Genomic DNA, 27,467 nt, shown 5'->3' with positions numbered 1-27,467 from the left:
CGAGCAATGAACGGCTGTAAAGTTTAACGTATATCTCGGAAATTCCTTTGTGGTATAATATGATAATTTGTACAAGGTTTATGAAGACAAAATACTTACCAGAAGTTCAATTATTAATTGGATCAAATGTTTTAGTGAAGGCAGGGAGATGATTAAAAATTATGTTTATTCTGTTGCCTAGTAAAAGCAAGCCGGTTAAAAGATGTGTCCTTAAATGAGCAATTTGTTTTGAAAGGTCGCCAAGTTACAGTAAGAAAAATAGTTGAATATCTGAGCAATAATATAATTAATAAATCCCTAAAATATCGTTTACTTTAGACTTTAAACATATGAAATATGAAAAAAAGAAGGCGCCCATACATTTTTCACATTGGATAAACGACGCTCCCGAGACAGAGAACTCGGGTTGTGATGGCCACCATGCTAATTCTGGGAAGGGATATCCTTATTCACCCACCCTATTGGCGAGATTTGGCCATTTCTGACAGATGGTCTGTGCTTGTTATAAAAGATTACTTGCAAGGTAAGAAATATAAGACTCGGAAAAATCTTTCAGCTTCTGTGAACAGATCGCTACGAAGCATGTCACGTGACCGCCTGGATCACGTGATTCGCGCATGGGCAGAACAATGTCAGATGTGCAATAAAATCGGAGAGGACCACTTTAAAAAATAATGAACACTGAAACCTCATTTTATTTCTTTTAAGGAAGTAATTCAATTAGTTCGCGAACTTTTTGATCACCCCTCGTATGGTTGGGCTAATGTATGTAGAATGCTGTTGAAGCCAAGAAATACAGTACTCAAAAATAATATGGCCTGATAGGTGTATGTCAGTTTACAGTTTATAGTTGTTGACGGCAAAGCTTTATGAAAAAGCTATACTTATAAGATAACTAACCCTGAATCAGTTGAATTCGTCCCTTTTTAATTCGCCCTCTGACGACAAATGCAAAAATGGCGAAATAAAACGGGTGCAAAAAATTCCCTATATACAGTACGTCTTTGGACCAGTGTTGACATTAAATAGACGTTCGTGAAAAATTAGTCTTGTATAAAAAGTACCTTACATGTAATAAAGTCATAACTACATGTAATTGAATTGTTATGTTTGGGAAAAAAACTTACTATTGTTAAAACATGAAAGTGAAGTAATTGTCAACATCAACTTTGGAAGCGTGGTATCACAGTAAATTGGTATTTCAAATAGCAATTAATAAGTTTCTGTGTTTTTTCCCTTTTGGCTGAGAAGTAAGATTCAATGTCATCATGCCCGTAGCAACGGTTTCAAAGGGGGGATGGGGGGGCTTCACAACTCCCCCCCCCCCCAAATATCTGACAAGCAAATTAAAAAAAAAGGGCTAGCCAAAAGGGGGGAGGTCCCAAAATTATCTGACAAGCAAAAAAATAAAAAACATAAATAAATAAATAAAAAAAAACAAACAAACAAGCAAACAAAAAACTCGCTAATTTACTGTCCAAATCCTGGAATAATTTGGCAATGCCCGACCTTGCATTACTTGTTTCAAATAGTGCCATTTCTTCACAAACATGCGTCGCCCGAGTGGCGCAGTGGTTAGAGCGTCTGCTCTAGAGTCGCGGAGTAAGGAGTTAATCCTTACGTCGCGGGTTCGAATCCCACTGTGGGACGTGGAGACCGGTCCTTCGGATGAGACCGTATAAACCGAGGTCCCTTGTCGCAGTAGGTGCTGGCACGAAAAAGATCCCTCACTGCTCAATGGCCGTAAGTGCCGAGTATAGGACAAAATTTGCAGTTCTCCACCGGCAAGTGGTGGCGTCTCCATATGAGTGAAAAATTCTCGAGAGGGACGTTAAACAACATACAATCAATCAATCAATCACAAACATGCACTTTGGTAACAGAGTGGACAAAAATTGTAACAGAAAGGACAAAATATCCTTATAAAGGTGGTATGTTTATTCCTATTTTTGTTTTATCATTTGTTTTACCTATAATTATGAAAATTTCTTAGTTATGCAACAGCATGGAGTACCTATAATGAAAAAATAATTAATTGATATATATGATTAGCACTTTACAATAAAAATTGGTAACAGGAATGACATAAAAGTCTTTTCAGTAATGTCTCGAATTTACAATTATATTATATTGGATTTATGTCAAGCATCCTGGCATTTAATGATAAATTTTCATTTTTTTGACAATATACAAAAGATTAATTGAAGAAAATTTTGAAAGAAAGAATTTTACAACTCTTATATATATATATATATATATATATATATATATATATATATATATATATATATATATATATATATATATATATATATTAAGGCTGAAGTAGAGAAATCGAGGATCCTCTCCCTCTGTTTACTTTTTCCTGCCTGATTGGGCGCGGGTATTTAAATCTACACTATGCACACAACAAGAAAAAATATGCCTCTTAGTTTAATTATGCACCCGGTCACGCGTCAATGAAGGGACGTTCCCCAAGACTGAAACGAAAGAAGAATCGTGAACCAGGAAGAATTGGAGTCCGTCATGGCGCTTATAATGTCGTTGTTCCTGTGTCCGTTCCTGGTGGGACATGTTTACTGTATCAGTTGTAAGTACACTTATTTGACTGTGTGTAACCAGATTCTACGAGTAAATTTACAGAAAACGTAAAAACGTTAAATAGTCTTATTGAGAAACGAAAGTCACGCTAGGCATTCATTTTGTAGCCAAATTGCATTATTGCTATCAGTGTGCGGATACCAGTGCGGATGGAAATTGCCAGACAAAGATTAAAACAATGGCGAAGGCGGCCGGGTACATCACAGATCCTACCACATCTGACGTAGACAACGACAAAATAGATCTGTACAAGCAGTTTGTTAAAAATTGTACAGTGTATCTTGATAGTAGCCAGGAAACACTCTGTGTCATAGAAAGTCACGAATACAGAGGTATATCTGTACATTTTATACACTGTAATTCTTATTGTAAAACTTTAAAGAATGTATAGATCAATTTACAAACGATAATCATTTGGAACAAGATGTTTCACATATTGTGTGAGTTACACTTCTCTTTTTTAAGGATTTTCTCCATTTCTATCGCTATATTAATCGCCCTAAAACTCTTACTAAGGGTATGTGATACACAAAAAATTATGAAAATAACAAATAAATCTGTCTTTATAATAAAAATTAATAGGTTTAGCCGTATAAAATTTCATAGAGTTTTTTGTAGTGAAGAGTTTTCTCAATTATGTCCAATATACTAAGTAAAGATATAAAATTGTATTGATTTATAAGGGTGGTGGCAAAAGGAAAAAAATTGAACATCAGAAAAAGTTTACAATTTCTAAATTTTTAGAGATTTGATTTATGCATCAATTACAACTCACATAAGTGCCCCCCCCCCCAAGACACCCCCCCCCCCACATAATCCATTCGTCCATTTTTTTTTAGAATGTGTCTTTAAAGGACGCATGCTTCAAATTCCGACATTTTATAATTTATGAAATGCATCTCAGCAGACGAAAGTAAAGAAAGACTTAAAAATGGTGTAAACAGATTTTGTTTTCTAGAACATCTCACGTGATTATAATCGCTTTACAAGAACAATCTCTCTATGAAAAAAGTACATGCTAGATATTGTAAAACACTTCTAGGACTCAACAATACAGCATGCGATATTTTATCATTGTGTGAACTAGGTAGACTTCCAGTTTCTTCTTTTATTTAAACTCAAGTCCTTTGTACGAGTAAACTCTCAGAATGTAAACCCCATGATTGAAGAATCATATAATGTCAATAGGTCTTTGCATGAAATGGATTTTATTCGTGGCATACCCTCGCACTGTCTATATTAAAAAAAAATAATTTAATTAGCAATCACTATATGAAAAAAGATGAATAATTTGACAACATTTGAAATTCAGTTAAAAAGAATTTGAAGAAAACAGTACTAGATAATTATAAAGACAAAACTATGGAAAAAGTATCTAATTCACAGAAAACTTCAAACTATAATTGTACAGTAAAATAAAACACAATCTCAATATGGAACAATATCTTATGCTTGAAAATAGTTTCAAGAATAGACAATTGCTAACTAAATTTCGAACAAGTGACCAGTGCCTACTGATAGAAACTGGAAAACATAAGAAAATTAGTCTAAAATTCTTTGTAAAACAGGCCCAAGTTCTCATGCAATTACCCGTTTTTTGTTTTGTTTTGTTCTGTTTGTTTGTTTGTTTGTTGTTGTTGTTGTTGTTTTTTTTTTGTTATAATGACAAGCTGATTGAAATCAGTTCTTGTAGTTGTACAAGTATCTAAATTTCTTTATTGTCGATAAACGTGTAACGACAATAGAAAAAATTAAAGATCGGGTCAAAGATCTTGTTTTTACTTGTTTTCTTGTTTTTATTAGATTGATGTTTCCTGAATTTACCCCCCACCCCCACCCCCTGCATTGTATTGTCATGTTAATATTAAATTCATCGAGTAGAAGTAAATACAAATTTTTCATTGTATTATTCAAACATTTATAATTGCATTTATGGATATTTTTATTTTATAGGCCTGGATTATTATTAATGTTTACCAATTACTCATATTCAGGTCAAGTAAATATGTTCATGAGAGACTGCACTGATGGAGTAAATTTTGCCGCCAAATTTGAAGCCGTCCAGCGCCCTCGAGCGGACAATCAGACATACTGTGACCGTAAAGGTGACACTGGGACGTACTGCGTCACAATGTGTAAAGGTGATTTCTGTAATGGACCAACGCCGTCAGCTGGGGACACTCTTCATTTGTCAGTGTGTTTGTTGTTTTCATCTGTTTTTATTTACATGTGTCATTTTTTGTACTTTGAGTCGATTTTTTTATGTTAAGAAAACTGCTATGTTTAAAAAAAAATATATCAACTATGTTATTTCTTGCTGGGCTCTAATTTTAAAAATCTTTAAAAAAAAATACTGTCTCAGAAATCTTAATTAATAATATAATTGAATCACTGACTTTTTTTGACAAATAAAACAAAAGAAAAAAATGAAGCGATAAACAACCAACCCATTTTTAGAGGGATGCGAAGTATGTATTTATGAAGTTGATACAGTAGATCCAAGAATAAGTAATTTGTTCATTGTCTGGCAACTACAAATCAATATGTACATGTACCCCACCTAACTTCTGAATTTGTGGGAGGATACCATGAGCCATATCTATTCCCCTTAGCTTTGCCTTAAATAAGTTTATGATTACCCACAAAGTTAAAAAAAATATATACTGTTTACAAACTATTGGTCGTAGTTTGTCCTAGCTAGCCTCGAGGGACAACCATTCCAGTGTAAATATTCTTGAAACGTTATTGACTGTGATAGATGAGTGTAAATATACCTAGCTCTTTAAATATACTAAACCTTCTGATTTAAAAGATAATAAACACACTCTAAAAGTATATACGTTTATATTTTAAATAAATTATTTTTTGAGAATAGTTTTTGTGTTTTCCTCCCTTTTTTTAATTTAAATATACATGTACTTAATTTCATTGTCTTGAGGGGAGAAAATAAGTAACTCCGAATAATCACGTTAACTTAAATTCTTGTGTTCTGCATGTATAATTAGAGAGGTAGAGTGTAGAATGATTGTGCGATTCAATATTAATCTTTTATTTTGCGTAAAAAACTCAAGACTTGCAATTATCAAAAAAATCTTAGTATTATTTTTGGTCCAGAATTTAGGTACAGGAAAATGTTGTTACACAATAAATGATCTATTTTTACAACGAGGTTGGAGTTGTTGTTCGTGCCCTATAAAATCTTGTTTAACCAGTTTGCTCTACTGCTGAAAAGAGATTATCACTTTAATTATGTTCTCCAAACGAAGTTTGCATGCGCGGATCTAGAGGGGGTCGGGGGGGGGGGATCCGGACCCACCCACGCACCCCCGGAATTTGCAGAGTTAATAAAAGTATATACCGAAGCAAATAAAAAAAGACTTTGGACCCCCCCCCCCCCCCCAAAAAAAAAAAAACATGGACTCCATCATCAGCACCACGATATAGGTGTTTTTCACGTTTAAGTAATGGATTTTAGGTGGGTTTTTTTTCTTGTAAAGAAATTGTTGGGTTGGAATTTCTTTTTTGACTGGGGTGGACCCCGTCTGGAAAAAAATTCTGGATCCGCGCCTGGTTTGAGAACATATGGTGTGTTGTTTTTTTTTTTTGGTTTCTTCCCTAGTATAATGGAGAGTTTAATGCATACTGTAATTGTTGGTGTTGAGGAGTCGGACAGATGGACACTAGGGGTTCCCCCCCCCCCCCCCCCGTAGACTCTCGCTATGCGTGCATAACTATGTTAATTTTGTGTATACTAATGGGCCGTATGGCTTAAAGTTGTTTAATAAAGAATTCTTGAACTTTTTTGTCCGCGAATATTCTCGGAATTTACTGGTTTAAATAAAAAAAAAATGGGAATTAACAGACATGTTGTGTAGAAGTGCGGAATGAAGGTCATTTTGCGTGCATACATGCGTGTGCATGCGATAAGTGAAATGAAATAGCTTTAACGTTCCTATGGTTTAATGAAATATTTTAATAATCAGTTTATAAACATATATTAGTGGTGTAGTCAAGATAATATGGATGATTAGCATGAAAGCACGTGCATGTACGTATGGCTGACACCAAATCAATACACCCTTGTTTTTTGACGAAATGATTTTTTTTATCTAAAATATAGGTATTTAAGGTAGTACAAAACACCCAGGAAATATGTTTTAACTCATTTCTTATTAAGTACACCAGAAAAAAAAGAATAATATCACTATAATGTCAATAATCAATGATCTTTGTAAGAAAACTAATATTTTACGCCATTTTTATAAAATATTAGAGAGCCCTACGTATTGGTCATTTTAGAATGTGTTTATGCCACCTACATGTGATATGACAGTCTGTTATTAAACGCAAAGTAACTTTTGATTCATTTTCAATAGAGACCTGATATTTGGACATATTTATAAGAAGCCTCCCTTCTTTACACACAACAAAAGTCAAGGTCAAACTTAGGGGTCTAAAGGTCAAATATTGTAACGCCATCTACTGATTCTTTTAATTTTTTGCATTGAATTTTTTTTTTAAATCACCAAAATATCCAAAACTGTGTTCAATGTTCCTCATTTTGACGTATTTTAATATTGGTTCCATTTCAATCATTCTATTGATTTTTTTTTTTTTTTTTTTTTTTTTTTTTTGGTAAAAATTGGTTAATACATTTTCTTTTCAGAGAACTTAAAATGTAGCAAAGATACATGTGAATTTTCAATTCCTTGGCTATGTATGTTCTATTTTTCATCACATTTTATTCAAATATACCAGCATCAATATAATTTACTGAAATTTAATAACAGAAAGGTTGTACATATATTTATAAAATGCATCACACAAATGCACTAGATTGGTCGGTAATTAAAAATTTATATATATATATATATATATATATATATATATATATATATATATATATATATATATATATATATATATATATATATATTTTCTAAAGTGCAATTCTGATTTTACAATCTTATTACAGGGGGCTGATAAAAAAATGTTCGATTGAATTTCTTTCAAATTACATATAAAGAGAGATTTTGTATCCTACAACAAAATTTCAAAGTTTCAAAGAAATTAAATTTGAGGAAAAATTTGGCCTATCTACTGTGTACTATATGTACCTTATTTAAGGTTCTAGAATATAATATACAAATATACGTATGAACGTATGCTGCAATTTGATTGGCTGAATCTTTATATGGCTATATTATTATAACTTTTTTTTAGCTGTCAACAAAACATGACGAAATTTAGAATCAAATATAGAAAGGTGCAAAGTGTTCCTGCAATTTGTTATGTTTTGTTCCGGGTTTGGTTTTTGTTTTTGTTTTTAATTTGAATGCAAGGACATACATGTACATACACGTGTGCTGAGTTCTGATTACTTAATGGATGTTATTCTTTTATCTTCTTTTCATTAAAATTTAACACACAACTATACTTTGAAAGACACTATACGAAGATACATGTAAGCCCCTTCCCCCTCCTGCATCTACGTGGCCCGAAATCTAATTGGCTAATAGCCATAACACTATACCGTTGTTGTTTTTAGATAAAACAATTCGAAAATAATGTGAAGATCTATAATACAAATTAGAAGTATTGCATAATTTAATGAAGCTTGTAGGGAATGGGGCAGCAGAAGGGAGTGGGGGCGTTTGGCGAACATCTGTTATGGTTCCTGGTATAATTAGCACTATAGTTCATTTAACCTTTATTCAGTTCATTCAATATCTTGATTCTTAAATATTTCATATGTTATTGAAGTGTTTAGAAAGTTAAAGCAGAATTTCTCGTCAATATAGACATAATTCCTTTCTAACACATTTGAATAGTTGTTAACCTAGTCGAATATAACTCATAGCATTTGAAAGACTACTTTTTACCCCTTAAGTTAATGCCAAATCTTAAACAAACTGAACTTTACATGTAAAATAAAATTTTCATATTCTTTAAATACAGATTACATCGTATAAGATAAAACAAATATATTTATGACCTTTTTTCTAGGCCTACCGACATTTCTGAATGTTTCTGTATACTTGCAATTGTTTTTGAAAATTACTCAAACCTTTAAAAAGTTTGTCTGATTAGCTGCCTGCCTTACTCTATCTCTGTCCGTCTGATTGTCACTCTGTCCGTCTAGCTGTCTCTCTGCCTGTCTCTGTTTCCTTGCCTGTCTCACTGTCACTCTCTTTCTATCTATCTGTATGGCTGTCTGTCTGACTGTCTCTCTGTCTGTTTGTCTCTCTGTCTGCCTGTTTCTCTGTCTGTCTAACTGTTTCTCTCTCTGTCTGATTTTATCTCTGTCTGTCTTTTTGTCTGTGTGTCTGCCTCTCTGTCTGTCTCACTGTCTCTCTATCTGTCTTTATGACTGTCTGTCTGTCTGTATAACTGTCTCTCTGTCTGTCTCTCTGACTGTCTGACTTTTACTCTGTCTGACTGTCACTCTGTCTGTCTTATTGTCTCTCTGCCTGTCTGTCTGTCTTTGTGTCTGTCTAACTGCCTCTCTGTCTGTCAGATTTTCCGTATATCTGTCTAACTGTCTCTCTGTCTGTCTGACTGTCTGTTTAGCTGTCTCTCTGTCTGTCTGTCTGTCTCTTTGTCTTATTAACCGTCTCTGTCTGTTAAACTGTCTCTCTGCCTGTCTGAGTGTCTCTCTGTCTTTCTGTCTGTCTGACTTTCTCTGTCTGACTTTCTCTGTCTGTCTAAGATAGTCTGTCTGTCTGACTGACTGTCTCTCTGACTGTCTTTCTGATTGACTGTCTCTGTCTGTCTGACTGACTGTGTCTCTGTCTCTCGGTTTGTTTGACTGTCTCTCTGTTATTCTGACTGTCTTTCTGTCTGATTGTCACTCTGCCTGTTTATCTGACTTTCTGTCTATCTATCTATCTATCTGACTATCTCTTTGTCTGTCTTTTTGACTGTCTCTCTGTCTTTCTGAATGTCTTTTTTTCTGTCTGTCTGACTCTCTCTGACTGTCTCTCTGAATTATCTCTCTGTCTCTCTTTCTGACTGTCTTTCTGTCTCTCTTTCTGTCTGTCTGATTCTCTCTGTCTGTCTGAGTCTCTCTCTAACTGAACTGTCTCTCTGTCTTTTTATCTGACTGTCTCTCTGTCTGTTTGACTGTTTCTATGTCTGTCTTATTAACTGTCTCTCTGTTTTTTTTTTGCCGTTTCTTTGTTTATCTGACTGTCTCTCTGTCTGACTGTTTCTCTTTCCTGTCTGTCTGTTTCTCTTTCTGTCTGACTGTCTCTCTCTTTCTGACTGTCTTTCTGTCTGTCTGACTGTTTCTCTGTCTGTTTGACTGTCTCTCTGTCGACTGTCTTTCTGACTGTCTCTCCATCTGCCTTACTGTCTCTCTGTCTGACTATTTCTCTGTCTGTCTCTTTGTCTTATTAACTGCTATCTGTCTGTTTAACTGTCTCTCTGTCTGTCTCACTGTTGCTCTGTCTGTCTGTCTCTCTGTCTACCAAAACTTTAATATTTAGCTTTAATTTTTGAACAGTACTATAAGTAAACTATTTACATCCAAACATGTACAGTCAAACTTGTTTTGATATAGGGTAATGCAATACCCTATTTAGTATTAGACTCAGTATAATTATATTTTTTATTGGATTCACCAAATTTTCCTTGAACCAAATAGTCAAACATTATGGGACTGAAGTTAAAAAATAGTGAGACCACTGAAAATGCATGTCTTTAATAGTCTATGATGTAATATTATAAAACACAGAACCGTGATAAATTGGATGGAATTTTCCTGAAAAAAAATATGAATCTCTATTCAAAGCTCACCTCTGTATAAAGGTTTTGGTGGTTCCCGCAGGTGACGGCTTAATATAGGTTTGACTGTACAATTTAATACGTGATTACCTGTATACCTTTATTTTCTTTCTTTCTTTTTTTTTTTTAGAGAGATATTTTGTGGTCAATTTCAGAAACAAAATATTACGGCTAATTATAAAATTGAGCAAAATCTGAGAGATTTCTGACTTACGTCTGTTCAAGCTTTATTATATGATCCACTATGATAAAAGCACATGGGGGTGGGCATATTTCTTTTTGATTAGATTTCTCGATGAATAACTTTTAATGAATTTATGGCATTGAGAAATAATGTATAAGTGGCTTGAAATGAGACAAGGAGAGCGTTTTGGTATAAGCTCACCACTAAATTGATGAGAGGAATTATGAAAAATCAATTTTCATGGATTACAATTAAATTTTCTAAGGTGAATTTCGCCAGGAAGGTGTCCCTGTCATTCTTCAGACCTACCATAAACCGACAACATTAACAAACAATGGCTTCTGCTGCCGAGATCAAAATCAAACAACAGAGCCTGTTGATTTTTCTTCTACTTTTTGCACATGTAATTAACGTAATGTTTAATGTTTCTCTTGCACAAGACAAAGACGATTGACAATCAATGAAGATTTATCGTACATCCTGCGATGTTAACTGTGAAATATATACTTTAGGTTCTGGCGACAATGCATGCTTGTGTAATTTATAAAAGTCAATTACAACGTAGGGCGAAATTTCCGCTTTGATGTAAAATGAGTTTGTTAATTATCTAAGGTGGAATTAAGCCTGCATAAGAAAAGGGAGTCTAAGAACAGAAATAACAGCCTAGTAAACATATGCACAGTGTGACTGAGGGAAGACATTACAGTCTCCTAGTAGGAGATGCTGAATCGAGTTGTGCTCAGTTAATTGATTAAAGAGGGCACGAACTAAATGCCTCTGTTACGTCGATACCGCACAAAATTTATCAACCTGAGAAGAGATCCATCTGCTCTATGCTGTCGTTATTGGTTTTTATGAAAATAGTTCATTGCTTCCGTTAAGAACATGGCAATGTATTACACGACTTATCGTCCCACAAGGATAAATGATTTACAGCTGCACTGGTTTTCAAGAAAACTAACTCGAGTCCTCCCCTATCAATGCGCTTTAAAGGAAAAAGCTCCAAACTTAAGGTTAAGGCGCAGTAACTCCGATTAAGTGCTTCACATATGCTATCCAGCAATTTATCCTACGCCATTGTTTCCCGCATCTGAGGTTCAGAAAAGCGCTATATGATTATTCAGCCCCTATCTACCTATTGATTTCTCTGTCAAATCTCGCCTTACGCAAAATCTCGCCAAATCAATGCATCTCCAATATGTAATTGAGTAAATAACGAAATCTTCGACACTTTGCTCTTACTGAGGTTTCCACTACTTGTCGACCCCTCACTTCCGGACAATACTGGTGTCTGTTTCCCGGAATATCACGAGTCTGTTGACACCTGTGGATTGGTAGTCATCGACGCTTGTTACACGCGCGGGTATTGGCTACTTCCCAAGGCATCGGAAATCTGGAGGTTCCTCTTTGCTTCCGATCAAAGTTTCTTCAGAGTGTTTTTTGACGTTCACCTATCTTTACATTGTTATATGTTGTGTGCTGTCGTGAACTTAAATGGCGATGACTGCTCTTGTTGGTGGAGTAGTGACAGACCAATTGATTCATCGTCCTCACCCGCCCCTCGGGCAAACTATCCCCACTTCACAGCTACCCGCTCAACTGCCTTTACCCAACGGAAGTATTCCAGCACATATACATGCAGGAGTCGGGCCCGGGTCCGGATTATCCTTCAAGAATCATGACACGGTGAAACTTTTTGTGGGACAAATACCACGCACGCTAGAGGAGAAAGAGTTGCGCCCTATTTTTGAGGAGTTTGGACAAATCTATGAATTGACAGTGCTTAAGGACCGGTTTACTGGTATGCATAAAGGTACGTAACACCCTCATATTGGTTATGGAACATGTATCTATTACTTCATATCGTCATTTTTTTTTTTCTAACTTTGTGTTATGCAGAATGTGCTATGTGATACTCACAATGCAAGTTATCATTTTTAAATATCACTAAAACCTTCTCAGTTCTTGTAAGTTACAATCCACAATTTATGGATTACGCTATTAGAGTCGTTCATTTCCTATACTTTGCTTTTTCGTTATTGTTACGATACAAATGCCAGATCGTAACAGCTTTGTCATCATAATTAGCCGTGAAAAAGAAAGGAGTCTGTATCAAATAAACAAATTGCAGGAATGCGGATCCGTTCTATTGAAACAACCTGTCCGGAATGTAAACAGTTTATATGATATGACGGGAAACACGTTCTTCGATGTAACTTATGCCAGCAATACACGATTCACTGCCGACTTTACCCTGCTTTGTTGAGGGTGACAGAAACATATGTTTAGACTTATCAGACATACGAAGTATTCAGCGACTTTTTGCTGCACACAGATCCTTGTCAGCATCTATTCCGAATCAGAGGCTCGATCGGCACGAAGGCCTTAAAAACTATTTAAAAAGATGAATGGAGAATTGGATTGCGTAAAGCTCTTTAAAGAATCGTCCGATATTGTTCCCTTCAGATCAGTTTATCGGAGAAGTGTTGAATTCGTGTTCTTGTGACAAAAACTGCATGGCATTCCGAAGAATTCTAAATTTCATTCTGCTTTTTTTTTTTTTTACTACAAAATCTTCGATAAGCAGAATTTAATCATCTTACTATACATTTAGTCTTTATTTAAATCAAGTTCCATTCAATTTAAAAAAAAAAATGAAATTACAGTGGAATTTTAGCAGGTCTTGTTTAGTTGACATGGATTGTTTTTTAAAAAATAAAAAAAAATAGAAAAAAGTGTTATCAATAAGTCTAAATTTGTAGTTTCTTTATGAAAATAAAACATAACGTATTCATAGTCTTGGAAAAGTTTTAATTAAAAGACAAACAGCTAGAGAGACGGGCAAACCCATCAAAGATATAGTCAGGATCATAGTAACGTGGCAAAATGTATTACTACTAGTAATTAAAAAGATTAAAAAGATGTCAACTATGAAAATAACATATACCTGTACATCTATCAGTTTCCGTGTTGTATAAAAATTATTTCAAATAAAAAATTAAATACAATTGTCAACTGAAATCGGGAGATGGAATACTTAAGAACTGTACTTCGATTCACAACAAGAGTTTATTTATTGTAACACCACAGTATCTTAAAAAAGAAAATTAATTACTTAAAGCAAGTATTTCTTGTAAAGGATAAAAATGTTTAGTGTACAAATCAGATGTGTACATGTTTATATCCTTTAATGTGAAAGTAGACCTGAAATGTACACAAATTCAAATCCTTATGAACACATATTAAATGTTCTTATATATAAAATTTGCCAAAACACTAAGTAACAATTTAGTTTTTTTTTAAATAAATAAATAAAAAAAAACAACAAAAACCAAATGGTTGTCTCACAAATAAAGGAAATTCTTGTGCAATTAAAGAAAATATGTTTAGTACAAGAAGTTAGTTATGCATCGTAAATACATGCATTAAAAAAATCCTATCTAACGCACTAAAGAGCTCTGTGATATGAAAAGTTTACAGGAACCTGTAAAGCTTACAAACTACAAGTACGCCGCTGCGTCACGAGCGCGCAAATGGTTACATCTCTGAATGTTGTTTTATGTCCCATTCGAGAATTTTTCACTCGTATAGAGACGTAACCATATACCGGTGAAAGGCTTCAAATTTAGACCTTTACCCAGCACTCAGGACCATTGAGCAATGAGGGTTCTTTATCGTTCCAATGCCTACCGTGACACGGGGCTTCGATTTTTAAGGTCTCATCCGAAAGACCCGCAACTTTCGCTTCTAAGTGCCGAGCGCTTGGCAAAGGAACAGTTACTACGTATTTTTTATCGACTTAGGTCAGTCGCGGCCGTGATTCGAACACACAACCTTCCGATTACGGAGTCTACAGACTGAGTTACCGTGGCGGTCTCGCTATTGGTTAAATGTAATACGGGATAATATTTATCTTTTTTTGGTTAAATGTGCCACTTATTTTCGAGTCATTTATGTATTAAGCATTTTATGGGCTTATTTTGTTTTTGTTTTTTATTGGTTTGTTTGTTTGTCTTTTTGGTTTTTTTTTTAATTTGTTGTCGTTGGTTCTGAATTGAATCGGCTTGCTTTTATATGAAATTGTATTATACGTAAAGTTATATAACCAGTACGTTCATTATGACTTCGAATATCTTATGATCGTTAGACCTGTTAATCCGATAAATTATAAAGCGTATAACTATCGAATTCATACAATTTTGTGCTACATGAAAACATGTACATGTACATTATATAAAGTCTGAATAATAAAATCTGGTATTTTTATTCTGTAGCTTCTTGTTTCTTTTTGTCTTCTTTTAGCTTTTGAATAAATAATTGTTGATCCTTATCTGGTTTAAAAGTTTGCTATAAAAGAATTCCATATCAGAACTCAGTCACAATGCAAAGGAACCAAATAGAAAAGATACATTTTTGATTTAAAAAAAAGAAGTTTGTTTCCTGTAGAACTGTCGGAGAATTTTAAACTATTCCAACTTCAACGTTAACGATTTTGGTTTGTTTTAATGACGTGTTCGTTGTAATATTTGTGCTCACTGCACATATACCGTACTTTGCTGTAATTAGCTTTTTCTTAATAAGGTAGGAGATAATAACACATTAATGAAGTGCGATAAAGAGAGGAAGTGAGGCATTTTCAACAGCCAAGACCACCTGCGGATACGCGTAAGAGAGTGTAATTTCTGCACGGACAATTGCCAATTAATATAATTATAACTTTTCTGTTCTTTACCGGGACATATAATGATGATAGATTTAGGGAAAAAAAGAAAGAAAAATACATTCATTGATAAAATTATTGCTTAAAAGGCAATATTTAAAACTATCATACCTCAAAGAGACCAAGATATGGTTGTGCTTTGTGCAGATGAAAAGGAATTTTGTGGACACTATTACAGAGACAGAAACACACAAATTCCAACAGGAGAAACAGATATTGATATAGATAACGCCAAAACAATGAGGGAAATCCAAGTTGTATACACTATGCGATTTGTAAAGAATTGGTTCTAATTTTTTCCCACTCATTTTAAGGTTAGAAGGAATCGTTGACAAACATATGTGCTTTGTGCATTTACATATTTGCAACTGAAATATAAAATGCATTGATAGTTGATACAATGTCGGAGAGTGCCGGTTTTATAAAGTGCACTGATACAACGCGAATTGTAATAACAACGCAAAATGTAATAAACTGGAATTTTCACATTTTGCGTTATAACACTGTCCATCGAGATCAACACAGAATGTAATAACGCAAAAAAATGTAATAACACGATTTTTGGATTATTACATTTTGCGTTGGATTAACGCAAAATGTAATAATGCACTTTTAGGTTGTTACATTTTGCGTTACTTAATTTTTGCGTTGAGGACAACTCAAAATGTAATAAAACAAATATGTAATAAAACAAAACATAATTATTTTTTGTATTGTGTTCAACGCAAAACATTACAAAATTGATTTAAACATATAACAATGGGGAAACTTGCTTAACTAAATAGACTGACATACCTATGACTATAAGGCAAACGTACGGACATTATTAAATCTAATTGTATATTTTTTCCAACTCTCTTTCTAACATTTTTATTGAATACTTATAAAACATTAATTTAACTTTGATTGACATGTCTTTTTATAAATCAGTCTGTATTATATATCCATCACTGACATTCTCAATTACCAAAGATTGGCCATTGGTCCATTAAAACTCTTGGTATGCATGTACAACGTACATGTGTACATTGGTTAGCAAATTAGAAGTGTACCTGTGTGACGTGTGTCTGGCGAGTAGAAGCGTGAGGTGGAGGGTTACTTCGTATGTTGATCATTGTATTTTTAAGCGTATGCAGAAACTATCCATTTTATTATTGTAGAGAGAGAGATAGAATTTTATTTTTGCTGGTCTGCCATGCACGTGATTTGTAAAACAGTATGAAATCTTAATTGTCAAGAGATCCCCCCCCCCCTCCCCACAATATTTACACCTGCCAATAAAAATAAATAGATTTTTTTTCTTTTCTTAATTTCATGCATGTGCCTATCAAAAAGCAAAAGCAAACTGATATACTGATCAACGAAATTAAACCACCCCACCCACACACACGTGCGCAGACACGTTTCTAATTTGCAACACCTATGATTTGAATATCAACTGATGTTATATGGCTGGCGAAATCAATATATGATGAAATAAGATCTAATGTAAGAACGAGCATATGTTTATTTTTCCTTTTGTTTTATTTTCTTCTCGTGAACTACTACTCAATTGAAAATTATTCTCAACCTGACTGACCAAAAAGTGTATTCTTACATTTCGCGTTGTTGCATTTTGCTTAATCTCGACGCAAAATGTAATATTCTAAAAATCGTGTTATTACATCTTGCGTTATTACATTTTGCGCTGATCTCGACGCAAAATGTAATAACGCAAAATGTAAATATCCTTAAAAGGACGTTTTTACATTTTGTGTTATCACATTCTGCGTTGATATCGACGCAAAATTTAATAACGCAAAATTCAATTATCCCGGTTTATTACATTTTGCGTTGTTTTTACATTTCACTTTGTAACAGTGCACTATGGAGTGGACACAATATCACGTTTTTACAGAGTGGGCATGTAGTTTTTTGAGGACTTAATATCACGTTCTGTAGAGTACACATATACATGTACCAGGTTGTGCACACAATATCATGTTTTATAGAGTGCATATTCACTACATGTGTGTTGTGGAAACAGTATCACGTTTTATAGAGTGCACATTATTATTTTGTGGACGAAATATCGAATAAGAGAATCTGTGTCCCCTGCTTAAGGAGAAAAGAAAAGGGTGGAAGACCTGGAAAAATTTTGCAGATAGAGAAAGAAAAAGGGTCAACTTAACTTTTCAGCTTCTGGCCTTAAAGTAAATAGGAGTCTTTTTAAAGTTAAAGAAATTTATGAGCAAAAGTTCCATTCCAAAAGCTTACAAAAAACTAATATTATTATATGAAAACTATATATGCAATATATATATATTTCTGACCTTGACCTTTGGACCTTTTGAGTTTTTTTAAGGCCATGGGAAGTTGTGATGTAAAATTTCATTGCAAAATCTCAAAGTATTTTTTAGATATAGTTCATGTATTTCTTTTGGCCATATCAAGAGCAGGCGGTTTGTAAAACTGCAAAACACTATCAACGCAAAAGAGCATTTGACCATTCGAAAAGTAACAAGTTTCTCGTAGGTGTAATGTACCTTCTGTATACTGTATATGCAGCGGAAGATAAAAAAATCCCAGTATTTCAGTTTGCTGCAAGTGACTTAACGTAGGTCGCGGGCTTGCTGACGTCGTTAAAACTGGGTACGCAATTTATATAATTTGGGCGACTTTCTTGTGCACATCTGATTATGACGTCACAATGAAAAAGAAATCTGCGATGATTTTTGTTTTATTAAATTCTTCAGTATATCATAATTTAGCTATACCTTTTCTTGGAATTGGTAGTTTAGTGTTACATTATTTAAGCAACAACTTATCACAAATAATGAAGGCTTTTTACGATTTGTATAGTCGATACAATACTCAGATATAACTTTTGTTGGAATTGGTAATTTAGTGAAGAAGGCTTATTACGATTTGAATGATCGACACTGAAAGTATTGAAAAACGTTTAATTATTTGTTATCAATCGCATCTTCTCGGGCCTTTCCTGCAAGCTTGGAAAAAAAAGTGGTTGTTTTTCGGCTTGTCGGAAAGGCCCGAGAAATTGCGATTGATTTGTTTTCACTTGGTACGGATATGGACACAAGGTTCAACTGACCTTTTTTTTTCCCTTGATCGTATTTGAATTAACAGGGTTTTTTTCTTTTTAAATAAAGAATGCATTATTTAAAAAAAATACAAATACATCTGTTACATCAAGAGATTAAACTTTATTTTTAAAAAGGACATATTTAAATTATATATATAGATCTACAGATTTATCACAAATTAAATACTGCTAAGGTACGATGAAACATATAGACAATTTTTAGCGACACTGACCTCCTGTTAGGGGACAACTATTTGATTCTGAGGGAGAGGGGGTGTCAAATTTTACCGAGACAGATTGACAGTTTATTTTCATGTCGGTAAAGGACAGATTATCTATTTCCCAAAAGAAAAAAAAAAACAAGGACAGATTATTTATTTCTTCTTCACTGAAAAAAGTCTGACAAGCAAAAAGAAAAAAAGAAAGAAAGAAAGAAAAACATCAAAGTTCAAAACTCCCATGGGGGGGGGGGGTTGCTATAATTTTTTTTCTTGCCCAGTCGAGGACAGATTATTTATTTTCAACATTTCCGATGACAGCTTATTTATTTCCATAATCTGCAAGCCCCCCCCCCCACCCCCACCCCATCCTCGAATGATATGTTCGTCCCCTAAGCAACAGCTTGCAATGCTGTTACCTACAGATTTTATTCACTCTGCTTTCCATGTCAAACTAGTAGAATTAAAGTTCTAAAAAAAAAAATAATAATAATAATAAAAACTGGCTGTTGATTACGTCAGATAAAATTAATTTTAAATTCTTGTCCCGTTTACCCCTCTGAAAATGTGGTATGTAAAATAAATATTTTGTTTAAATATATACTGAAAATATATTGTACTTAGCCGGACGATATTTGGCAGAAATTCGTAGATTTGAAAGCCTTGCTGGTCTAAATAAAAACATTTTATATAGTTACTTGAATGATACCGTTTTCTTCCAGCACGCTGGAAAAGAAAAATACACAGACAAATGTAAGGATACGTCTAATCTTCTGTTGTTTTACGTCCCTTGCGAGAATTCACTAATATAAGACGTACAAAAAACCTAATCTGAAGAGAAACATGTCTAATAATCATTCCATTAATATTGAATTATTATGATACGATTCACGGGTCACTTGAAAGCAGACAGACGTGAATTTCTTTTTTATAAAAATTATTTTATCTTATTTTTCTGCACTGAATACCGGATAGATATTCACGACGTCAAGCATGACGTTGCGATATTTTATGACGTCGTTCTTAAAAATGTTACATTTTGCGATATAAAAGCAATTATCCACATTAAATAACGCGAAAACTAACCCGAAGACATATTAATTTTATCACATTAATTTATTTCAAATCAATTCTTTGTTAAAATACCAAAGGGGAAACAATTTCGTCTGCACCATTTAAAAGTTATTGATATATTTTTAAACAAAATCTTGCGTCAAAAAGAGCCGAAAACGACGTTTTTCTTATATAATTCAATAGAATACCGTCAAAAATGTTACGACAACAATGGCATGTTTAAGATTTCATTACACAAAAACGGTGCAGACGAATTTTATAAAATTTTCAGAGAATGTAAAACGAAGGTATAGAATTCATATAACTGATTTTCACGGTATGTTTTCGGACACTTTTAAATGGCCTGCAAACCCGCGACCTACGTTAAAGCTTCCGTTCAAGACATAGGATTGCTCACTCATTCACTGGCAGTTCACAAACCTTAGGACCAATTACTCCTACATCAGCACGCAAACATACAGAGTCACGTGATATCTATTTCTAATCATCAAAGAAAACGAAACTAATAAATGTCAATTCCCATCCTGAGAAATGATTTGTGAGAACTTCTTCGCGGATATAAAATTAAAAATATATATCAATAAGAAATTATCTCTGTTAATCTTGAGAATTGATGGCATCAATTGTAAACCATATGATGTGGACATGTGTGTGCTTAATATTGGAAGTCACAAGAACAAACGACCCTGTAAGGGAGTATAGTTATTGAGTAGAAGGGAGTACAGTGATTAAGTGGAAGAGAGTACAGGAATTGAGTAGAAGGAAGTACAGTTATTGAGTGGAAGGGAGTATCTTTATTGAGTAAAAACCGGTACAGTTATTGAGTAAGGGGATATAGGTATTGAGTGGAAGAAGGTACAATTTTTAAGTGAAAAGGGGTACAATTATTGAATAGAAGAGGGTACAGTTATTGAGAGGAAGGGGGTACAGTTATTGAGTGGAAGGGAGTATAGTTATTGAGTGGAAGGAAGTAAAGTTATTGAGTTGAAGGGGGTACAGTTAATGAGTGGAAGGGGATACAGTTATTCAGTGGAAGGGAGCACATTTATTGAGTGGAAGGGGGTACAGTTATTGAGTATAAATGAGTACATTTATTGAGGTGAAGGGGTCCAAATATTGAGTGGAAGGGGATACAGTTATTGAGTGGAAGGGAGTACATTTATTGAGTTGAAGGGGGTACAGTTATTGAGTGGAAGGGGGTATAGTTATTAAGTAGAAAGGAGTACATTTATTGAGTTGAAGGGGGTACAGTTATTGAGTGGAAGGGGGTACAGTTAATTAGTGGAAGGGAGTACAGTTATTGAGTGGAAGGGGGTACAGTTATTGAGTAAAAAGGAGTACGTTTATTGAGTTAAAGGGGGTACAGTTATTGAGTGGAAGGGGTACAGTTAATTAGTGGAAGAAAGTGAAGTTATTGAGTGGAAGGGGGTACAGTTAATGAGTGGAAGGGTTTACAGTTATTGAGTGGGGCATATTGGGACACTGACCATCGGAGAATGTTCTCCTGCTGCAGACAACCAAGTTATTGTTACGTTATTGTATACTCTCAGAGAGAGAGAGAGAGAGAGAGAGAGAGAGATCGAAGTTATGCATTCCTTTTTTTCGACATAATGTGGCGAATCCAGTTATTCGCCATCAGTTAAGGGCTTTTAATGATGATATAATTGTGATGAACATTCAAATTTAAACACAGTTCATTGCAGCTAATGATTCGATTTTATCACAATCATATATTGTGTTCGCTATAAATAATCACACTGCAATGAAGAGCATAGCATTAGAATATTATTTTTAGACTACGTTTATAACCAACATATCAGCGGAGCAATATATTTTTTAAAAAGGCTTGTATGCAGGTACATGTAACCTAAGTCACTCAAGTAACCTATTGCTTTCTGTTCTCCTCCGTCGTGCGCTGTGTGTCATTCATAAACACCTTCTCTGAAATGCCTGTACCAAGTTCAACAAAATGTTTTTAACATCTATAGACACAACGGAAGCATACATTTTCGATTTTCCGGGTCCTGGTCCCTCTCGGGCCTGAGAATGGGGTCAAAATCTTCATTCATGCAATTTTTAAAAACCTCTTTTTTACTCCTGATCATCTAGCATGAAACCGTGTGCGTGTTTATTAAAGCACTCCTTGAATTTAAAAAAACAATACTCTGAAAATCCCCTCTATTTATGAGTCTTTAGCAGACAATCTGTCTTCGTGATTATTGTTGATTTAACAATTAACCTCTACCCAAATTGTAAAAAATTATGAACCCCTGGTCTCATGGTTCACGTCCCAGGGTGCGGCTAAGTTGTTCATACTCATGGTTGCAGGGCCGCAAGATGATGTACGTTTAAAAATCCTCATAGTAATGGGAATCTAGCATATAAATTGTTTACATGATTGTAATATCAGCTAGCCTTCTACCGAAAAGTATAAACTTTATGTCTCCCAGATTCAGGAATCATGCCCCGGGGTGGATCTTAGTTGGACATTCAGATATATCGACGACTTAATATTATCAATTAACAATAGATAAGGCCATTCACATGTTCGACTCGATACTAGTATATCCTATAAATCCCACATAAAAGACACCATAGAATCTGCCACATCTATTTCACATTTGGATGTTTTACTGACTAGAGACGATAAAGGCCAACTAACAACTAATCTGTATAACAAACGAGACAGCTTTTCAGCTTTTCTTTCCCCAACTTTCCTTATTTATTCCACTATCACCTGTATATGGTACTTATGTCTCCCAACTTATTCGATACTAAATAGCATGCTCTGAATACAATCAATTTTTAAACCGAGACAGGCTACTGACAAATAAGTTATTGTAACAAGGATTTCACAACCTCTTTTAAAGTCAGCATTTCCTATATTCTATGGTCGATATAATAACCTTATTAGCAAATACAATCTATTATTGGGTAGTATTTTGATTGAAAATATTTCATACAAATTGTTAGGCCTTTATTGATGTACAACATTTGACTATGGATTATTCCGTCTACCTGATCAATACATAGAACTTACGGCGGTTGTGACCGGTCGGCAGGGGATGCTGACTCCTCCTAAACACCTGATCCCACCTTTGGAAATTTCAGTGTCCTTGTTTTATGCTCTGTTCACAGGTTGTGTTGTTTGTAGGTTTTTATGCCCCCGTAATTGAAGATTTTGGGGCATATAGTTATTGCCCTGTCCGTCTGTCTGTCTGTCTATTTGTTCGCAAAAACTTCAACCTTACTTATGACTTTTGATTGGTTGAAGCTATGGCTTTCATATTTCACATGTGTATTCCTTGTGACAAGACCTTTCCTTGGCTACCATCATATTTGACCTTGACGTTTGACCTATTTTTGCAAAATTTTACCCAACTTTAACCTTGGCCCTAACTTTTGAACACTTGGTGCTAAAGGTTTCATACTTCACATATGTATTTCTTGTGACAAGACCTTACTTTGGACACCAATAACTTTGACCAAACTACCTTGACCTTGATGTTTGACTTACTAGTACTTTTAAAAAACTTTAATCTTTTCCGTATCTTTAAGCAGTTGGTGTTAGCGCTTCCATATTTCACAGGTATATTCCTCGAAACAAGACCTTACTTTGGATACCAACATATTTAATCTGTATTTGAGAAAGTTCAACCTTCGCTAAGTTGACATGCGGGGGCATCAGTGTTTCACAAACACATCTTGTTCAGGGACGTAGCATCGTTTTTGAAAGTGGGGGGGGGGGGGAAGTCAGAGAAAAAAATTTCAACTTACCTGAAAAAAAAACTTGACAAGGGGAAAAAAAAGGAAAATTGAAAATTGTCCGAACTCGACAAATCCTATTTCGTGGGGGTAGGTTCCAACTTCTTTTACCAAATTTTAAAATTTATTCATACACTACTACAAAATCCTTATTTGACTATTCTACAACAAAAAGTGGGGGGGGGGGGGGGGGCGGCCTTTCAATTAACATTTCAAATAGTAATGAAATCTTTGGAAAAAAGTGGGGGGCCAGCCCCCCCCCCCCCGGCTCCCTGCCCTGTTGCTACGTGCCTGTTGTTTGAGATCGTTCATAGCCTGAGGAACTCGTACTCAGGTAACAGTCAAGACCATGGTCCTCTTGTTTACTGTGGTAATTGATCATAGAAAGCTAATTAAAGAGAGAAATAGAAAAAAAAGGTCACTTGCTGCCCGCATTGTTACATGGTATTGCAATATCGGTAGATCACTTTACTCAACTGTGTGAAGTTGTTCCGTGGTAAAGATAACCGCAGTACAAGATTTCCGAGATCTATATTGCCGAATCATTTTTATAATGGTTACAAATTCAATTTCGCCGGTCATTTGCCAGAACGCACACATTTACTGAGCATTCGCAATCAAACAGACCTCAAAAATGGTGCTATCGTTTTTACGGACTTGTCAAGTTGTCAATATTTTCTTTATTTTGGTGTACAACCAAAAACCCATTTACTCGTAGGGCCATCTGCTGCATGATGTAACATCAAAAGATCTCCCTTTTCTCGTGGGTATATTTTGCTTCTCATGTTTCTTTTTTTGCTAATAATCCTCATCTTCAGTGACAAGTAACTGGCTCCGAGATCAATAATTTATCAAACTTTTAAAATAGGCGGATCCAAGGTTATCAGCTGGAGGGTTATAAGGGCAATAACTCTTGTGCAGGCTAATATCGATGGGTATTTTTGTTATTTATTGTTTTAAACACAATTACATGTTGAAAACTGATTATGTCCGCTAAAAGATTTTTTTTCATATTTGTTAGTCAGACATTTAGTGGGATAATTTTCTTTTGATTTCCATTTGGAAAAAGTTTTAAAAAACGCATGAGAGAAAATTTCAAATCATTTGGTGTAAAGTATCTCTAAAGAGTGCTGGTATATCCAGTAAAGAGGTCACAAAACAAATAGACATCCTTTGACACTTACTTTTGATACAATATACACATATTCAAGATCAGTTATGGAAGATAGAAAGAACATTTTTTCATGGGGTTTTTGACCTTTGTGTAGTGTACCTTTCTGTACTGTTCGAACGTAAAAATAACACACACCTGAGTTAAAGAAATACCTTTTTAACTATGACGTTCATTCGGGTTTAGATAAGTTAAAAATACTGATGTGTGAAAATCAATACTGTTAATTGTTATATATATGTTTACGTAAAACTTCTCTTTGGGGGACTAAACCCAGGATATACATGACTTTTGTCATAGAGCCATGATATATCTTAGCGCAAGTCTTGGTTCTCCTAATTATATGGAAAATACTTAAATCCTGTCTCTAACAGAATGTCCATTGCCAATTCCGGTAATTGACGTTTATGACGTCATCGACAGATTAAGACATCACATAGCAGTGTCACTCCGAGATATTGACACGCGTCAACCCCTGGTACCAGATGAAACTGACATAATGAATCCAAGCAGAAGTTTTGAAATTGACAAAATTCCTGGAGGATCAAAGCGTGTACTTGACCTAGAGATAGTTAATCAAGAACTCGCAGACTTAGGCCAATTCAATAAATTTTCTTTAGATTTTGTTTATTCAATGAACTGAATATGAATGGTAGACTAAAATAAATGTCATTTATTCAATATGACTTGCTATGAATTATTAAAACCTTTAGAAATAATATTATGTGATGCACGATTCTGCAGTCATGAATAGACTCTGTTTTTTGCGTATTACAGTAATCTGTTTAACTAATCGTTTGCTTCCAATCCGTCGACTTGTTCTGAACGCTTCCTGGTTTTAGCTGTGGTGTGTCTCCAACATCAGCAACACCCTGGTTCCGGTTTCTTTTGAAAAGAACACAATACCACGTGATTATCATATTTATCACAGACATTTAATTCAACTTAATACGTCAAAGTCATGGACAAGTCAGAGACATAGCTTTTAGAAAATTTCAAGTTGATTATACGAACATCATGCATACGCAAACACAAAATATTTTACACTGATTACTTTGCACAGGTGTTATATTTAGCAAATAAGTCAATCAATATTAAACCCATTAAAAAATTGGAAATTGAAAGTTCAGTTATTTTTCTCGTCTTAAAGAAGTTTTGTGGCATCTATAAATATTTAAAGTTTAACAGGTTTCTTTATATAATTTGTCAAAGCACCTTATCTGGTCGACATCAATATACGGGACCAGATGTCCCCAATCGATAACCCTTGCGCTCTTGAAACAAAGAAAATTTAGAAGAGATGCCCTGGAAATCACAAGTCTTGGTAAATACAGCCCTTGACTAAGCTGGACTATCGACAGAAGGCGTTTATGATGGAGAAGTAATCTATGACGGGACCGAAGTAGCTAGCTCTCCGTCTTGTCCAGACAGAGGACTACCTTGTCTTATTGGCGAAACAAAGTGTCTTCAAATATATAACCTGCAAGTATATTAGTGATGTTTAGTAAAAGGATATACGTAAGTGTATACAAACATTAAGAAATGACTAAAGTATTCGATCTCAATGCATATGATACAGCGACACGGCATGGTAAAACTGTTGAAATTAGTGTTCAAAACTCCAGTGTTTAAAGGAAAGAGTATACTACATACTAGCCAATTTCATACTCGAGAAATGGTCCATTTACCTCATTATTTAAGGACCCCCTACACACTAATGAAAAATCTTAACATTTCATGTTTTGGACTTTGGGAAAATTATATCGTATAAAGGTGAAAATTTATGGCATTCTTCACCAGGGAAAAAGTCCAAAAACCACGCTGCTTAAATTACGTAAATGGGGAAAACACATGCAAATAAAGTATTCATTTACTTTATCTTGGTCTAGTATATCAGAATACTTAAGTGGTAACAAAAAGTGTATTTCATTATATTTCAGTTTCCTCAATTCTAAATGAAAATGGAAATCACTCTGCATAGTGTGCAGTGCATTGAGGGTAATTTAGTCTAAAAATAAATGGAAAATCTTGGTTTCTTTTTCACTGCAATTTGGACATTAAACCATGCAAGAGAAAGCTAAAGTAGAGTCGAGAGCGCTTACATGTAGAAGTCAAAAGTGGAGTATAATATATTATGGCTACCTACTACCATGTTTTGGGGCAAATGTCAAGCCGCCATCGACAAAGCAAGAAACATTTTTTTAGGTTTCCTAAAATAAATTTAGAATTCCTTACTTTACCCCACTGAATGCAGCAATAATTAGAAGTCAGTGCAACTTGCTATAGCTGTAAGCTTTTTGTGTGAAAATACCCCTAAAAACATAACAGATGGCCGGTTACTGCTGGAAGTTTGCACACATTGCTTGGTAAACAGTCGTTCGTGTTGGCAAGTTGTGGAGGGCGGATCTCGGAATTTTCACCTGACAATTAATTTCGTTATGATACGATAAATTCTCCTGTGAGCAGATAGATTTTAGATTTGATTATATTTTATTTTTTACAAGAAAAACAATCACTTATAACCCTTTTACATATTTATATCTTGAAGTATCTGAATCATAACTGTTGTAGATAGAAATTATGTCAGCAATGTATTCAATATATATATATTATACGTTTTCTCACAAACTGTATTTTAGATGACTAGGGAGGATTCTTTTCTGCTGACAATGTAAAGTCCTATGTTAACTTTTAGCTAAAGCTTTTTGCCTGTCAATATCGTAAACAGCGTATCACGACGAGGAAATGGAGTTTGCTTAAAAGCAGGCGAGGAGGCATCGATTGTGACGATTTATGACCGGCTAAGATTGCAGTAAAAAGCTTTAACAATCCCAAACTTTCATGTTAACTCGATTATTTCATTATTT

At 34.5% G+C, this 27,467-nt stretch overlaps 2 protein-coding genes across 3 annotated transcripts in view; both read left to right on the top strand.

Annotated features, from left to right (window-relative positions):
- Positions 1 to 2,518: 2,518 nt before the first annotated feature.
- LOC133193346 (uncharacterized) lies at positions 2,519 to 5,769 on the top strand. The gene is made up of 3 exons (XM_061329288.1): positions 2,519 to 2,590; positions 2,709 to 2,933; positions 4,596 to 5,769. Exons 1-3 carry the CDS (start codon positions 2,527 to 2,529, stop codon positions 4,868 to 4,870), a joined length of 564 nt encoding a protein of 187 aa, XP_061185272.1. The 5' UTR covers positions 2,519 to 2,526; the 3' UTR covers positions 4,871 to 5,769.
- A 6,267-nt stretch (positions 5,770 to 12,036) lies between these two features.
- Positions 12,037 to 27,467, top strand: part of LOC133193467 (CUGBP Elav-like family member 3-B) — a 50,286-nt gene continuing 34,855 nt past the window's right edge. Inside the window, exon 1 of one of the 2 annotated variants that reach the window (XM_061329421.1) lies at positions 12,037 to 12,383. In XM_061329421.1, the coding sequence (XP_061185405.1) occupies positions 12,065 to 12,383 (319 nt within the window). In that variant the 5' untranslated portion in view covers positions 12,037 to 12,064. The remainder of the gene's footprint in view (positions 12,384 to 27,467) is intronic. The other variant, XM_061329422.1, reaches the window with a different exon arrangement.

Source organism: Saccostrea echinata, unplaced genomic scaffold (genome assembly GCF_033153115.1).
Source record: "Saccostrea echinata isolate AGI-Se365-2 ecotype Australia unplaced genomic scaffold, CSIRO_AGI_Sech_v1 ptg000027l, whole genome shotgun sequence".
In the NCBI taxonomy this organism is placed as follows: domain Eukaryota; kingdom Metazoa; phylum Mollusca; class Bivalvia; order Ostreida; family Ostreidae; genus Saccostrea; species Saccostrea echinata.
Note: the sequence above shows the minus strand (reverse complement) of the source record. Positions and strands in the feature narration are given on the sequence as shown.

What these genes read in the sequence shown, in the direction of transcription:
- LOC133193346 (XM_061329288.1), top strand. Translation starts at nt 2,527, where the DNA reads ATGGCGCTTATAATGTCGTTGTTCCTGTGTCCGTTCCTGGTGGGACAT. An exon ending in ACATGTTTACTGTATCAGTT is followed by an intron (nt 2,591 to 2,708) that starts GTAAGTACACTT and finishes TTCATTTTGTAG; the next exon opens with CCAAATTGCATTATTGCTAT. An exon ending in AGAAAGTCACGAATACAGAG is followed by an intron (nt 2,934 to 4,595) that starts GTATATCTGTAC and finishes ACTCATATTCAG; the next exon opens with GTCAAGTAAATATGTTCATG.